This window comes from Lissotriton vulgaris, chromosome 2_1 (assembly GCF_964263255.1).
Source record: "Lissotriton vulgaris chromosome 2_1, aLisVul1.2, whole genome shotgun sequence".
NCBI lineage: Eukaryota > Metazoa > Chordata > Amphibia > Caudata > Salamandridae > Lissotriton > Lissotriton vulgaris.
In genome coordinates this window covers 371,947,808-371,961,359 of record NC_141687.1, presented here as the reverse complement: position 1 = coordinate 371,961,359, position 13,552 = coordinate 371,947,808, and the positions used below count along the sequence as shown (strand labels likewise).

The 13,552-nt window shown below is 49.1% G+C and overlaps 1 protein-coding gene across 1 annotated transcript in view; it reads left to right on the top strand.

Moving 5' to 3' along the window:
* The window catches only part of POLDIP2 (DNA polymerase delta interacting protein 2), a 318,221-nt gene that overhangs the window by 208,931 nt on the left and 95,738 nt on the right, over window positions 1–13,552 (top strand). Inside the window, exon 10 of the mRNA XM_086955186.1 lies at window positions 9,981–10,060. Within this exon, the coding sequence (XP_086811312.1) occupies window positions 9,981–10,060 (80 nt within the window). The remainder of the gene's footprint in view (window positions 1–9,980; window positions 10,061–13,552) is intronic.

Below are 13,552 nucleotides of genomic sequence, written 5' to 3'. Positions count from 1 at the left end.
CCCGGCGTGCCCTTAACTCCCTGTCGGACCACGACTTATGCACCCTCCTCCGCTCCTTTGGCCCAGGACCGGTAAAACACATAACCCCCACTCACCTCCCCATACCCACTATTCTCTCAAATCCCCTTAGGCTCCCAACACTAAGCAGCAGAAGTTCTGTCCCAAACAATCTCAGAAGAGTCCCCCTATCACTAGAACACTCGACCTCCCTTCTCACCCCCAGACTCAAATGCATCCTTCTCAACTGTAGATCGGCCCAGAGACACTCCTCCGACATTGCAGAACTCGTCACATCAATGGATCTTGACCTAGCCATATTGACGGAAACATGGCTAACTGAAGCCTCCACGCCCATTATGGACATACTAGTTCCCCCCAATTACCACATCATCAGACTAGACAGGACCGGCAAGACGGGTGGGGGAATCGCATGCATTTTCAGGAACAATCTATCTGTCACCAGAGTCACCTCCCCCTCCCTCACTTCCTGTGAACTCTGTTGCCTCGATATCTCCAGTGAGGGCAAACCAGTATGTGCTCTACACCTCATCTATCACCCGCCGAGGGAGAACCTCATCTTCTCTCAACAACTCATGGACACTATTACTTCCAACGCCGGTCGGCAAATCACTCAAATCTACCTGGGTGACTTTAATCTCCACTGGAATGATCAGAAAGACACAGTGGTGAATAGTCTCAAATCTTTCCTTAATGCGCTTGACCTCACCCAAATATGCAACAGCCCAACACATGATAAAGGTTCGATACTCGATCTCATCATCGCCAAAGAGGACGCTACCCAACTGGGGTCAATCCAACCCTGTGATTGGTCAGATCACCACATCATCACCTTCTTTATCAATGAAAAAGTCAAACCCTCCCCGGCTCAACCCACCAAATGCAAGATCTGGAAAAGGGACATGAAGAATCTCAACCCTAATGCCCTACCTCCCCACACCTACAGGCTCCTCCTTCCCCCTGCTGACGTCTCTGATGTTCAATCACTGACCGACCTCTACCTCGACTCTATGACCTCTATAATCAACGAAGCGGCCCCACTGCAACTAAAGAGAGTCTCCACCAAGAGTTCGAACCCTTGGTATGACGGCAGACTCAACGAAGACAGGCGTGCTATGCGATCGGCAGAGCGCACTTGGAGAGCTGACCCCTCATCACTACACCGCAAAAAGCTTAAGAACAAGAGAAATGCCTATTTTAGGAAAATCAAGCGTGCGAAATCTGACTTCTTTCGCCTCCAGCTTGACCAAGCGAAAAACCGACCAAGAAAATTGTTCGAACTAGTCAAAAGTCAAACAAAGCCGCAACCCTTGCAATCAAACAACCCAACAAGCGATATCCCACACAGTGAAGACTTTTCCGCCTTCTTCAAGCTAAAGACCGACAAGATAAGAAAGGATCTCCTCAACGACGTAAGCCAACACCCTGTTCACATCAGAATGTCTAACATTCAGCCAAAAAACAGCGCATCGTGGACTTCATTCGACTTCTACTCTGAAGATGCAATACGCAGACTGCTCGGTACCTTAAAGCCCTCTAATCACCTCACAGACCCCCTGCCTGCTAACGCGGTAAAAGACTTCACCACCATGCTCCTCCCACTCTGGACTAAAATCATTAACAGCTCCCTTCAACAGGGTCTCATCCCTGACTCACTCAAAGTGGGGCAAGTCACGCCCATACTCAAGAAACCTACAGCCGACCCGTCTGACTTAAACAATTACCGTCCCATCACAAACATCCCCACCTTGGCCAAACTGTTGGAAAAATGTGTGCAACTTCAACTAACAAAACACATTGACAAGTTTGATCTCCTCAACCCTCATCAATCAGGCTTCCGAGCGAAGCACAGCACGGAAACGGCCATGACTCACATAATCGATGACGCCCTCCAAATGCTTGATCGCAATGATTCATGCCTCCTCATCCTTCTCGACCTTTCTTCAGCTTTCGACACGGTCAAACACGAAAACCTCCTTGAGCTGCTAAACACTAGAATGGGTTTATCCGGGACTGTTCTCAAGTGGTTCACTTCCTTCCTACATAACCGGTCTCAGAAGTTCAAGATCAACAATGTGTTGTCCTCGCCTGTGCCAGTAGACTTAGGCGTTCCACAAGGATCCTCCCTTTCACCCACACTGTTCAACCTCATCATGGAGCCACTTGCCACCCTGCTCCAAGCATCCAATGTATGCTTTCATATGTATGCCGATGACACTCAACTATACCTAAAGGTACAATCCCCGGAAGATATCAAACTCCTGAACCACACTCTTATAAAGACCCAATCGTGGTTGGCCGACAATCACCTCAAACTAAATGCTCTGAAAACTGAGTTCCTTTTGATAGCACCCCCTGCGAAATCTACCACCACCCAACTTTGGCTCAACCACCTAACAGCATTCAATGTCCGGCCCACCATCGTGGAGTCCGCGACATCCTTAGGTGTCACTCTTGACGCAAAGCTCAACATGCAACAGCACATTAGCAAAGCAACGAAAGGAGCCAATTTCCATATCAACTCATTGAGGAAGCTGAAACCCTTCCTCCCAGCCAAAGACTTCCAAAATGTAGTACAAGCCCTCGTCATCCCCCGCATAGACTATGGAATTGTGACCCTCAGTGGTCTCCCTCTAGCAACAACTGCACCCCTAAGAGCCTCCTTGAACGCTGCTGCGAGACTCATTACGGGCTCAAGAAAACACTCTCATATTACCCCTGACCTGAAATCTCTGAAATGGCTGCCCTTTGAAGCCAGAATACAACTGAAAATTGCTGTGATGACACACGCGGCCGTTCACCACAAGGCACCTAACTACCTCACTCAAAAGCTGACTATATCAGGAGGTTCGAGATCCAATAGAAGTACAAAAAATCTACTCTTGAAACCTTGCAGATTCCGGAAGGAAAAAACATACAAACGCTCCTTCTCAGGAATGGCACCGAGGATCTGGAACGCACTCCCTCCTGAAACCAGGCTTATCTCCTCCACGGCCGTCTTTAAGAAAGAGGTGAAAGCCATCCTTATGGCTAAGTTCACCTGAACTTTAATGTTTGTTGCTCAGAGACTTCGCACCGCTTGGGTATTACTGATTACATGTTTGTCTAATGTCAAATAATGTCATATTAATCAGGATCTAGACTTGTTTATTCGTTTTGTTTGCCATTATCCCATGTTGGATAGTCGATCCTTTTATACTACTCACTAAATATCTATTAGACTATACACGTTAGCCTACTGAATCTCGATGCCCGTCCCCTTTGCTCCCCGTAACTTTTAGTTACTGGCATAAGCAATCCCTTTAGCATTAGTTCGCCTGACTTTTATCGTAGTTGTATGAAAGACTCAGTATCGTCTTATATTATCGCTTATTTGATTGTTTATTGATCTTTTATTAGAACATGACTGCCATCCGATCATGCTACTGAATTTTATATTGCACCCAATGTTATGTTGCGTCACCTTCATGCTATCCCCACCCTTATTCCTGTGAAGCGCTCTGATATCTGTAAAGATCTTGTTCGCGCTATATAAAACTCTGAATAAATAAATAAATAAATAAATAATAAATTGTTGTTTCTTTAATGGACACCCCTACAAAGCCTTAAGTGGACCTGGCCTGCATAACAACTGGCTCGTAATGATATTGTACGCATTTTACACTGCCGCCAGCTGTCTTCACGAGTTTTTTTCCGCACTTGGTACAACTGTTATGGTCCCGAAAAATGCAACTAACTGCTTATGTCTGTTCTTTACTGTCAATAACCTGACTTAATACTAAAAGCTGTATAAGCGCTGGGTAGGCCGAATGTTGACGCCAACCCAGTGAGTAAAGTATATTTTGAACTGGACTTGCAGCACAATAAACAAATTTAAACATAAAATAAAGGTTGAAAATGGCAGGACTGCAGATTTGTGATGTGAAGCCCAGTACCCCTACTCCAAGGTTATTATATGGTAATAAAATACACACCTTTCCTCCTAAGGCGAGAACTACTCAAACTAGATCTGGGCCACGGAACTCCCTCCACTCTCTTGCAGTAAAAGGGGAAGCCTCCAACAAAGGCAAGCATCATGCCGGAGCCCATGTTACTGTAAGCATCAGGGTCCTAGCCTTATTCTTTGTAGTGCCCAGCTGCTCTTCCATTCTGTGTCCCAAGATAACTGTGGTTTGTAACTTCTCCCTGCTGTCCTGCCAGCGATCTGCTGGACGGCTAAGGCCCTATGTTTTTTCAGGCGACCCGTAGGACACCTAATCAGCAGAGCAGGCAGTTAAATATTCTTCCTTGATATTTCAACGCAATAATTATAACTTCAGACCAGACTATCAGTGGAACGAAGTACTTACCCAATGTAGGCACGTGGCATATGCCACTTCACTGAGCCTTCAAGGACAAAGGAAAATTCTAGACTTGCCCTTTTTCTGGCTCTTCTTTATTTGGTACCCATGTAGGTGAACAGATTCAACGCTTGAAGATCGAATCTTCAAGAGATATGGTTGAGGACAGCGAAACTCTCATACACCTTTTTGGTAGAGACAACAGCACCTGGAGTGCCGAGAACAACAGCCTGTGCAGGTACAATCTTTTCAAAAACAGCAAAACTAAAGGGGCAATATCTCACAACACCTGTCTGAGAAGCAGGTAAATCTCCAGCCTTAAAGAGTGTCTCCATTACTTTGACTCTTTCGTCTAACACCAATTTAGGGGAGAGGTGTCATATCTGATCATTTCCTCCGGTTGAAGAGGGTAACAAACTGCAGTTTGTTGCTTGATGTTGTTAAGTATGGGCACAAAAATGTAATGTTATTTTTCTACAGCCTTCCGCCCCTACCCCCTCAATACTGCAAGGTTGTCAAGGCCTCTACGTCTAAATTATCTGGCTCTGGAGGTACAGATTGTACTTTACTGTTATTGCTTGATGAGAAAAAAGATGATGACTAAATATTGTCCCATCCTTGATATGAAATATGACAAAAAGCTGGTACAAAGAAGTTCAGAATGTTAGCTCTTCATCAGATTTCTTTCACCTTCGTCAGTGGCACTAAATGCTGTCTATAGATTTACAGGATTCTTATTTCCACATTTTGACATCCAACAAATATAGGATATTTTCCAGTGTCTGCATAGGAACTTCCCAATACTAGTTTGACATTCTTCATTTGGTCTCACAGTAGTGCCAATACTAGTTGAAGTAAAGCTCTTGAATGGCTGAAGGATTTCGTGTCAGAACATGCAAACTCGGTCCAGCTGGGCGAGCTTAGATCGGCATCCAAAACCCTCAATAAGGGGGTGTTTCAGGGCTCAATTCTGAGCCCCACTCAATTCAATGTATGTGTGGCCCTCCGGAAAGACTTAAAAGATCATGTGGATTTGAAACCATCTCGTATATCGATGAGACACAACTGGTCTTCACCATGGACCGTGACCGAACACTGACCAAAGCTAAATTTAAGAAATGCCGACTGATAGTCGCCACATGGATGTCCAACAACTGTCTACAGCTGAACATGTCTAAAACAGAGATTCTCCTGTTTGGGAAAGCACGCACAGCCTGGTCAGCCGACTGGTGGCCATCGGAGCTGGGACCTCCACCGATTCCCAATAAATATGCTAAGAACCTAGTAGTGCTCATTGATGACAATCTCGCTATGAGTGAGCATGTCAAGACGGTCACTGAAACCTGTTTTGGCCTCATGCGATTACTTAAAAGGTCTTCCAATGGACCCTTCTACATGCCAGGAAAACTTTGGTACAGGCACTGATAATGAGTCGCCAAGACTATGGCAGTTCCCTTCTGGTGGGTATCAACGAAAGCCTCCTAGCAAGGTTTCAGATGGTGCAGAACTCTGCTGCTCAATTAGTCCTGAATCTTGACCCCGCTTTCCCCTCCCCCAACCCCACTTCCCAACTCCCCTTCGGAGCCTTCTCTCCGCTCCCTTCACTGGCTCCTGATAAAAAAGCATGCCCTTTTTCAACTTCACTGCTTGGTTTGGAAAACCCTGCACGGAAAGGGTCTACTCTAACTTAGGCACAAGTTGCAGCCATCCATCCCGGCGGGTTAGCTTAGATCTAGTGATGTATTATTTCGATGTCCCAAACGCATCCGAATGACCAGATTCGGGAGCCGCTCCTTCTCATTATTGGAATCAGCTACCCCTATCTATTCGGACATACTCTGTCTTTTCCACCTTTAATAAAAACTTCTGAAAACATGGTTATTCACTCTGCAAGCTCTCCATGTACAGCTTGACCCCCCACTGCAAAGGTGCCTAGAGATTCCCACAGGGATGATTTGTGCACCGAACAAATGGAACAAATAAATGAATAAATAAGTGCATGACAGCCATAGTAACAGCTCTATGACAAAAGAACATAATTGCCTACCCTTCCTAAGCAGACTGGGCAGAATACAGTACACACGGGAGCTAAAATTTGGCAAAAATGTCTCCTTCAAGAAAGTCCATCATTTATTCTTTTGAAGATTCGCACTCTGAATAGGACACCTACCAATTTGGTTGTATAGGTTTTCTGTCTTTTAGGTAGCATGCCCTGGATCATCATCTTAGTCCTGTTACCAAACTACTTATGCAATGACTTTAAGTGCCAAAATGATCACGGGTATCAAACAGCTAGTCTTGATCAGATCAGGTCTCCACGGAAAAACCCACTTGCGACACCTCTCATATCTACCCATCAGTCACCTTATACTTGTGGTGAATCCCCTGGATCATTGGAAACATAAACTTAGATCAGGGGTTTATTTCCACCATTGCTCGGACATTTTTTAGCACTCCACACCTTTGCGTCAAACCATGCACAAAAACCATACAAACAAGCTACATCTCCTGCTGAAAGAAGTGTGTGTATTATCGTGAAAGTGAATGATCAACAGCATAACAAGTACTCTGAGTGTACTCAGAATAAGTTCTGGACTTATGCATACAAAACTAATATATAACCACGCATTTCAAAGTAAGCGCACCTCTTGTGATTATTCCTCTGTTACAGCAAGACAATTACCTTTGACTTCAAGGATGCATACTTCCAAGTGCTTATGCATCCACCGCTGTTTGTTAATGCCTGAGGTTTCTGGTATCTCCAGTTCAGAGGTCTACCCTTTTGGGTTACATCAGCCCGAGGGGGGTTTACGGAGTGTCTGACAGTGGTTGCAGCTCATCTGCCCCATGGTCTGATATGTCTATATCTGCATCCGGACATTCGGCTGGTAACGGTGAATGAAAATACCATCAATGTGTCTTGGCAACACTTAAAAACCATTTACTTCCTTTACATATTGGGGTTCCCCAATAATGTCAAAAGTCCCATCTGCAGCCAAGGCAGATACAAAGTCTTCTAGAGGCCTGCTGAATTTTGTGAAGCACAAGCTTTGCCTATGGATTAGAATGTAGTGGTGCAGGAAGGTAGTATCCTTCTGCATGGTTACCCCCACTTTTTGCCTGGTGCTAAGCTGTTTTTTACTGGTCTGACTGAGATCCTGCTAATCAGGACCCCAGTCTCTCCGCTTTCTCCCTTAAATTGTTGTGGTAAGTACTTGGGTGTATCCCAGATTGGATACTGGGGTACCCTTATAAGTCCCTTTTTATGGTACTAAGGTACCCAGGGCTAAGGTACCCCAGAGGTTTCACATGGGCTGAAGCATGTATTATGCCACCCATGAGAGACCATTAAAAATTGGACTACAGGCCTGCCATTGCAGCCTGTGTAAGCTGGTGCTAGCACCACTTACTAATTATATAGGTTTACTATATCTAGGGTCACTGCATTTAAAACCTATAAGTCACCCCTCTAGCAGGCTTTTGCAATTCTGAAGGCAGGGTGCTTCGTTCTAAGTGAGAAGGGTGCCCCTGCATGAGCAGGACACGCCTACAGCCTACTGAGTCCATTCGCCCGGGTTGTCAGTGAAGCAGCCGTAAGAATACGATGACCATCTCGAAACTGACTGCAACAAATTCTGTCACGTTTGGTATCAGTGTGGGAGGTATGATTGCAAGCACTGGAAGAGCCCTCCTGTAGGCTCTCGGTGTTCCCTGTGCCAGCCTTCTAGACCCGGACAGCACAAAATGGTTGCTGCTGACCAGAGATACTTTTCTGCCATCCTGCTGCTGGGCCAAGCTCGAGCAGGGGAAGGCAGAACAATAGGCCTCCTGCCACAGTGAGGTGTCACCACCTCCCAGACAGGATTTAGTGTATTGGGACAAGGTGGGTGCGCTTGCCAGCGTCACTAAGTCTGCATGAGGGGCACATTTGGTGTCCCTGCAGATAGTCCAGTTCAAACCAGTCCTGGGAGCAATTGGCTCCCGCTCTGGTGTGAAACTGGACAAAGGACATGGTAGTAACCTCCTTCCTGTCCCGACCCTCCTCTGGGAGGGTCTCCTGATTCGTCCCAACCCTATCCTTAGCGTACTCAAGGGCTTACCTGTGGGTGGATCCCTAGATTAGTCGTAGAACAAGATTCAGATCAGACACCACTTCTTCTTCTACTGTCTGGGCACTCTGGACTTCGTTTGGACTCAATTTAGTCTCCCTTTCATTCTGCTGCATCGTCTGTACTTGTGCACCGTACATGAACCTTCCAAGACCTGTGGGCATCAAAGACACCTGAAGGCATCTCCTTTGAAGTGAAGGAGTCACTTTTTTGCATTTGCACGCACCGCAACAAGTCGACCGGTCTGCTGATCCTGAGCTCCTCCGGACTACGTAAAGTTCTGTAACACAGGTGGTGGTTTTCCACAGCTCTCGATGCCTGCCCTGCACTCTTACCAAGTTTGTGGCAAATATCCCTTGTGGGGGGGGGGGGGTGCAATAACCGAACCTCTGTGCACCGGGTCCACTTGCCATAGCAAATGCTTGTTGGCTTCCTTCCACCAAGATCTTTGGGCTCCAAGTAGGCACAACCTCAAGCACCTCAAGTGACCAAAGTCTTTGTTCACATTGCATTGTGTGCACTGTGACCTGCATCTTTTGGTGAGCTGCTAGAGGTCATCTTGCAACTCCAGTGCCTCCGGCCTGTGGGTCCTATTGAAGGTCACCTTTGTTTCTTTTGAGCTCCCCTGATTGCTCGGGGCCTGCCATGACTCCCCTGCTTGTGGTAAATCCCCTGGACCTCGCTGGTCCTGACATTGTTCCTTCTTCAACTTCTGCGTTGGTTGCATTTGCCAAGGCTTCTTGGTGCACCCGCCGGTCACCGACCCCTCGGCACTCGACATCCTTCGTGGGCCAGCTCATGCACGGGTCCTGGTCTTCCTCAGTCGCCTGGTCCTCAAAGCGGCAGAGTCGGGGTGATCACCAACTCTACTGCAATACCCAACATCGGAGGGCATTTGTCTTCCAAGTCTTCTGGGCCCTCCTGAGTGACATAGACTCTGTCCCCTCTGCTTGCAGATATCTCTCATCTAGAATCCACCTTCGGATTTCACCTGACACTTTCCCCTCCTTCAGCAGCGGCACTTTCCTGAAGTCCTCCATTGGGTTGGACAGTGGTTTCCGACACCACTTCACGCGTATGCACCCGGCTTCCCTGGTGTTGGTAACATTGATACTAGGGTATCCAAGGGTGGGGTGGCTCTCCAACCTTCTGTCTTCAGAGTCCCTCTGGCAAGGGTGCTTCATCTTAAAAAATCCAACTGCGACTTACAGGTAGACTTGTAGGGAACGGAGCACGCAGTCGAGTTTCCACACTGCACACGCTCTCCCTGGGGTTCCTAGTCACTCACGTTGGTTGGTTCCTTGGGTCCGTCTTGATCCGAGTCGTTGTTCTTATACCACTTTCTTAGAATATGGTTTGGTCCACCCCTGGGGTCCTCTGTGTATTCTGTGCTATTTACTGCATTTCTTCATAGACGATAGAGCAAATTTAAATCATGCAAAACATGCAGAAGTTCAGATTTCTAGTGCGAACATTTAAAAGATTAACAGATTACTGGTATTTCTCTTCTCAGGAGCCGGTTCTCTCCAAGGAGCAGCCAGCTTTTCAGTACAGCAGTCATGTCTCCCTGCAGGCCTCCAGCGGACATATGTGGTAAGGAACCTCTATGCCCTCCTTCCCCAATTCTTCACACTTTACCCCCATTAACAGAGATTTTAACTTGCAGCCCTCCTCTGGTGCTGCCTTTCCCTTCTATTAAGATATCATATCTGTCTGCTTCCCTATTTGTGTATCGTTGTTTCTGTAGTAGGGGATCTCTGTGTATAGTCATCATCTAGTGAATAGTCCCGCCCATGTGCGTGGACCCCGGAGCAATCAAAAATAATCTCTTAAAGTGTTGGAAAAAAAAGCAGAACTGCACAGACACTTAAGAGAGAATTTAAAGACATATAATGCAGCCTATAAACAGGCTACACTGTCCAGTAATTCAACTAGAAATTCCACCAAAAATCCACAAACCGCAAAGCCTGTCCAGATTTCCTTTGCCCTAGCAGCAAAAACCCTCTGAAATGATAGAGAGGAAGACATGGACAGACAAGCCCCATAGGCTGCCATTATGTGGCTCAAAACAGGGTACTGTGCCTTTAAGAGAACTTTCCAGAACTTCACAGTATCCCAGAATGCACTGCAGGTCCCTTTTACTTTCAGTTTTTTTTCCGGGCTCCTGCAAGCAGGACCCTGGAGCATTGAGCTCTCCCTTTTTAAGTGTTTTTGGTGATTTTTTCACTACTTTTCTCAAGTTAAGTGCTTTATTGTACTTTGGTGCCTTTCTCCTTGGTTCTTGCACTCTGTTTTTTGTCGAATATGCCTGCTTTATTCCATAAATGCCCGGAGTGCTCCAGGAAGAAGGCCAAATCGGATCCCCATGAGGTGTGTATCCTCTGCCTTCCCTCTTCACATATCCCAGAGGAGTGTGTGATATGTCAAGGCTTCTCTGGCAGGACCCTGAAGGACAGGAGGAAGATCAGACTTCAGGGCCTCGAGGAAAGAAGATTGAAGGCACAAGGTGGGTCTGGAGGGGCTTCTTCTGCCAATGCTGAGGCCTCTGGGGGGGCTCCCCAGGGGCAGGAAGGCCAGCAAACGTCACCATTCTCCGCCTGGGTCTGTTGCGCCCACTATGGCGTCGAGAGGAATGACTACGGTCTGCTCCCCATTGTCGGAGACCAAACGACGTCGACGCTCGGCGTCGAGGGATGTTACTAAACCATCGAAGTCCCCGGTGCCTGTCTCTTCGTCGTCGGCATCGAGCTTTCGACGTCGACAGGCCAGGCGTCGGCGCTCGCCGGCGAGTCGACACCGCCGTTCGCCGTCGAGGAGGCGTTCGGCGTCGAGGGAGTTCTCGTCGTCAAGGTCGCTGTCGAGGCACAGGTCGCCGTCGAGGCACAAGTCGCCGTCGAAGCACGGGTCGACGTCAAGGCCCAGGTCGCCGTCGAGGCACACATCGCCGTCGAGGCATGGAAGATCGCCGTCGAGGCATGGAAGATCGCCGTTGAGGCATGGAAGATCGCCGTCGAGGCATGGAAGATCGCCGTCGAGGCATGGAAGATCGCCGTTGAGGCATGGAAGATCGCCGTCGAGGCATGGAAGATCGCCGTCGAGGCATGGAAGATCGCCCTTCGAGGCATGGAAGATCGCAGTCGAGGCGCAGACGGTCGCCGCCGAGGCGCCGACGATCGCCGTCAAGGCGCCGACGATCGCCTTCGAGGCGTAGAAGATCGACAGTCGAGGCGAAAGCGTTCGTCGCCAAAGAAGAGGCGCTCGACGTCAGGAGGCCGGCGCGCGCCGTCTGGTCACCGTTCCTCGACGACAAAGAGGAGGAAGGAGGCCTGACGCCGTGGGAAGTTCGCCAACGTCCCAGGCGGGTAAGGATGGAGGTTCGCCGGGCTCGGTGTACTCTGAGGTGTATACCCCGTCAGGGAAGATGACTCCCCCCTCCTCCATTGCCGAGGGGCCTCCCCCCCGAGGGCTCCTACTCCTCCTCCGTTGCCTCCACCGCAACCTGGACCAGGGTTACCAGTGAGGCCGCCTCCAATTCCACCGAGGTCTTCTTCGTTGCCTATTCTTCCTACGCCTCCCAAGGGTACGCCTAAACCGAAGGCCCCGTCCAAGCCCAAGTCACCCGCTCCGGTGGATCCGGTTGATCGCCCTCGGCCGAGGAGGTCACGTTCACGCTCCGGACAGAGAGGAAGATCAAGGAGTCGTCATAGATCCTCCACCAGATCAAGGCGTCGCCATAGGAGGCTGGGGTCCAGGTCAGGCACGGACTCTTCCAGGACCCATTCCTACTCCCCGACCTTATCGGACTCCCCAGAGACCAGGGTCTCTCCAGTGGATGACATTGCCACTTTCCAGGAGGTCCTCCTGAGGGGGGCTGCGAAGTTGGGTATCGCTGTGACGGCTCCTACACCTTTGACGTCAGTGATATTCGAGACGCTTCACAAAAGGCATCTGTCTCGCCCTTTGCTTCCACTAGTACCTAGATTGAAGGAACCCGCAGAGGAGCTGTTCCTCACACCGGCGGTGGTGAAGGCCGCTCCCTCCCGACTCCTAAAGAAGTACAGGGCCCTGGATTCGGACCCTGCCTTTCTGAGAGTTGATCCGGTACCGGATTCAGTGATAGTGACGGCGGCCAGGAAGCTACACTCTACCTCCCCGTCCTCCACCGTGCCGCCAGATAAAGAGAGTCGATGGATCGACTCAGCTGGGAGGAAGGCGTGTGGGACCGCATCCACAGCCATGAAGGCGTCCAGCGATACAGCTCTGCTGGGACGTTATGACCGGGCGCTGTGGGACTCCCTGCAACAGTTCGTGGAACTGCTACCAAGAGACAAGAGGGAGGACTTCTAAGAGATCCTCAAGGAAGGGATGCTGGTGTCCAATCAGGTCATCAGCGCGGCTGCGGATGTCTCCTTGTTGGCTGCCCATGGTTACTGCCATGGAATCAATCAGCGACGACATGCCTGGCTCCGGCTCACGTCACTCAAGCCGGAGGCCCAGCAGCGGGTGGCCAACCTGCCTTTTTCCGGGGATACTTTGTTCGGAAAACACGCAGATGATGAGATGGCCCGCATGAAGGCGGAGGTGGAAACCCTTACGGCTGTGGGCTTGGAGAAGCCCAAAGAGAAGAAATCATACAGGCTGTTCCAAAGGCGCTACGGCGCACAAGGAAGAGGACGGGGGCAGTCTTCGGGACAGCAGCAGCAACAACAGCAGCAGTTCCGGAGACCCTTCCAGAAACGACAGAAGAGTAGAGGGGGACAGCAGTCCTCTACCGCGAACAAGGGCCCAGCCGGGTCTCGACCCTGAGCGGTTACTTCCCCTTCATCCGTTACCCGCTCCGGTGGGGGGAAGCGTTCAATTTTTTCTGGCAGAGTGAAGAAAAATTACTCGGGACAAGTGGGTGCTGAATATTGTTTGCAATGGATACAGTCTTCGGTTCATCAGCCCTCCTCCAGCGATCCCTCCGGTCAGCTCGCAGTATCAACTGCGCAAGCTCCATGCGGAGGCCGATATCCTGTTAAGGAAAAGGGCGATAGAAAACGTACCTCTGTCTCAAAGAGGAAGAGGTCTGTACTCCCGGTTCTT